Source organism: Python bivittatus, unplaced genomic scaffold, assembly GCF_059951505.1.
Source record: "Python bivittatus isolate LINGU-HERP-01145 unplaced genomic scaffold, Pbiv_v1 ctg000470_np1212, whole genome shotgun sequence".
NCBI lineage: Eukaryota > Metazoa > Chordata > Lepidosauria > Squamata > Pythonidae > Python > Python bivittatus.
The window spans coordinates 1,995,504-1,999,067 of NW_028277065.1; the positions used below are offsets into that span (position 1 = coordinate 1,995,504).

General features: G+C 34.7%; 1 protein-coding gene across 1 annotated transcript; it reads left to right on the forward strand.

Annotated features, from left to right (window-relative positions):
• The first annotated feature begins 2,268 nt into the window (after window positions 1–2,268).
• Window positions 2,269–3,195, forward strand: LOC107326425 (olfactory receptor 5V1-like). The gene has a single exon (XM_015890122.2). The coding sequence runs from the start codon at window positions 2,269–2,271 to the stop codon at window positions 3,193–3,195; it is 927 nt and encodes a 308-aa protein (XP_015745608.2).
• Window positions 3,196–3,564: the final 369 nt, after the last annotated feature.

A 3,564-nucleotide genomic window follows, 5' to 3' on the forward strand; every position in this document is an offset into this window, starting at 1 on the left:
TTTAAACCCTCTGGGAGGCCTGTACAGGAGGGCTATACTTTAGCAAGTATTTGTAAGCCTAGTTCCTCTTCCACCTGGCAGTTTCCTGCTTCTGTACAAGTAGATCCCATATCTGAACTGAAGAATTAGTCTCCATTTATAAAAATACAAAGTTTCTTTTGATAACCTTAGTAATTAATAAATTATATTTTCTGATTTATTCATTTTTGAGTGTTTTATTGTTTTGATGTATTGTACGCCACCCAGAGTTATGTTTTGTGAGATGGGCAGCTATATAAATTTACTAAATAAATGCATAAATAAATAAAGGTTATCAAATAATGCATATTTCTTTAAAATACCTGGATAATACTGTTACTGTGTGAGGTGATTCATGTCTTACTTCACTAAAAACACACAGAAACTAACTATGCAATTTAGTTATGATGTTGATTAGCTAAAGACTTCACAATATATCTGGAATGTTTCTGTTCAGAAACTCTTGGGGTAGAAATCCCCAAGTGCATATTGTCAGTTTTAAAAATCAAATGCAGAAGAGCATTCAGAAGTTGGAAGAGAAGAATGGAACAAGAATGGTTCTTTTGCAGGTAAAAAAGGGAACATTTTAGGGGTAGATAAGCATATATCTATGACCCACATTGGAAGCTAATATTGAGGAAATGGTTCATATAAAATAAAACTCCTGTCAGTGTAATGTAATTAAACAAGGAATTATTTAAAAATTACATGAATTTGTAATATAATATAACTTGAGCTTTATTGTACATATAATGTGAATGAGATTGCTCAAGAAGTAGGCCATCTGGATTGTTAGTTGCCTTATTAACAAGAATTAAATCATCCTTTAGTGATTCCATAGGATCTACATTCTAAGACTACAATCCTGGGAATATTTCCCATTAGACTCAAGGGCTCTTTATTATTAAATAGATATTTTCACTATGCTTGCAGTCCCAAGTATTTTGAATGGTAATACATCTTCTGATATTATGAATATGTAATTACTTATAAAACTCACTTGTATTGCAATTAACTGGTTAAAATACTATTTTCTAATAATATTGGCTGATAGCTTATGGTCAGTATTAATCTATGGGAATACTCAAAAAGATATTCCAAATACATATAAATAAAGTGCAACGTCCCACAAAATTCTGACTTTTTCCCATCTCTGCTGGTCACATGCACGCATATGACAAATGCTATTTGCGCGATGATATTCATTATTCTTTGTCCTGCCATATACAGTATTCCATCTGTATGCCATTATTTAATTATGAAAGAATCCAAGGCATGAAACAACAGATTTAAAAGAAATGTGAAGTATCTACTATTCTTGAGTTGACAGTGCTAATGATATAGCCATATTCTCATTGAAGCCCATTCCACAAAATCAAGCCCAGATGAGTTAATGTTTCTAACTGAGGCTGAGGGAATCCATTCTCCATGTGATAATAGCTCCAGGCACCATGCACTGCTTTTCTGTGTAAGTAGTTAGGAGAAAAAAAGAGGGAAGGAAGGAAGGAAGGAAGGAAGGAAGGAAGGAAGGAAGGAAGGAAGGAAGGAAGGAAGGAAGGAAGGAAGGAAAGAGAAAGAAAGAAAGAAAGAAAGAAAGAAAGAAAGAAAGAAAGAAAGAAAGAAAGAAAGAAAGAAAGAAAGAAAGAAAGAAAGAAAGAAAACATTGGTAAACTACTTCCATATTGCTGTCAAGGAAATTACATGGGTATGACTGAGAAGTTACAAGAGTTCAAGTTCAGCTTGAAGTTAGGTAGATAACATTCAGCATGTAAAGTGTAGATGATATATCATTCTCTTTAAACAACAGTAGACATGTTCCATGAACCCTATAGCAAAAAATTTTCAGAACATGCAAATTAGTATACTAGCTATTGGGAACTTATATAGATTTGAAAAAGAGGTTTCTGGGTTTTGTTTCTGTTTTGTTTTGTTTTTTGTTTCGTTTCAAATCCGCATTAATATTTTTGGACATTAATGGCTGAAAAAGATTCTAGATGCTGGAAGGCATAGATCCTGGATCTGATACAGGATTTTTATTTATTTATTTATTAAATTTGTATGCCACCCATCTCCCCCAGGGGATGTATTTCTTTACCTCATGACTTCATTAAAATGTTCACAATCTGTTGATAACCACCACCACCCAAAAAAGGAGGAAAAAGGTATATCTTCACAAGACTTATTTTGATTTTTTTTTCTTTAATCTACCCCCCCCCCCAAAAAAAAAGAATACCTTATTTGGGATGAGGCATGGAAATACAAAACCAAACTAAACTTTCAGAGTTCATCATCCTTGGCTTTCGAAACCTGGAGGAACTACAGTCCTTGATCTTCAGTGTATTCCTGACTATCTATCTATTCACAATACTGTGGAATACCTTCATTATCACCATAGCAATTTTGGATCAGAAACTCAGAACCCCCATGTATTTTTTCCTGGGTAACCTGTCTTTCCTTGACATCTGCTACACTACCACCACAATTCCACAGATGCTGGATCTTATTCTCCAAGACAGAAGCAGCATTTCTTACACAGCCTGTGTTCTCCAACTGTACTTTTTCTTCTCCTTTGTAGGAACAGAATGCCTTCTTCTGGCAGTAATGGCTTTGGATCGCTATGTTGCTATTTGCAATCCTTTGCGCTACTCATTACTTATGAGAAGATGTGTCTGCCTCCAACTAACTATAGCTTGCTGGGTTGGAGGTTTTCTTAACTCTGCAGTACATACATATTTTGCCTTTCAGTTACCTTTTTGTGAAGACAATCACCTAGATGCATTCTACTGTGATATTCCTCCACTACTAAAGCTGTCATGTGGAGACATCTCCCTCAATCAAAAGCTCTTGCTAACTATTGGATTACTCATAGCTTGGACACCTCTTTTTTGTATCCTTCTCTCATATGCATCCATCATTTCCACAGTCTTGAAGATGCATTCTGCAGAAAGAAGACAAAAAGCATTTTCCACCTGCTCCTCTCATCTTACAGTGGTTCTACTTTTTTATGGCAGCTGCATTTTCACCTACTTGAGACCTGTCCCCTCCCAGTCTTCTCTCAATGCAAAGCTAGTCCCACTAATGTACAGCATCTTGATTCCATTACTAAATCCTGTTATATATACTTTGCGTAACAAGGATGTAAAGAAAGCTTGGAGAAGTATATTAGGAAAGATTTAAATATTCCATGAAAGGCACCCTGAGCAGAATATCATAGGATGATTGTAGCATTCAGGTAGGAACATATATTGTTCAGGTAGGAACACCATATTGTTTTTTCAGACAATGTGGTCTTAAATTAGGAAGCTTTATAGGTATTGTAAGGGTAATAATATGAGCTCATCATCTTGTAATAATATGGATCAAATTGCATGGAGTTTCCTATGTATTTTAATTTTTAAAGTGTGGAACTTAATAAATAGTCTAGAGAACTCTGTTACCAGCTGTAAAAGGAATTAGATAAATAATAGATGCTTGAACAGTCTGACCATTTTGAAATTATAACAGATTCTAATCTGTTTTAATCTGTTGAGGCAGAATTTGTACCCA

Coding starts and splice junctions, on each gene's coding strand:
- LOC107326425 (XM_015890122.2), top strand. CDS start 2,269: ATGGAAATACAAAACCAAACTAAACTTTCAGAGTTCATCATCCTTGGC.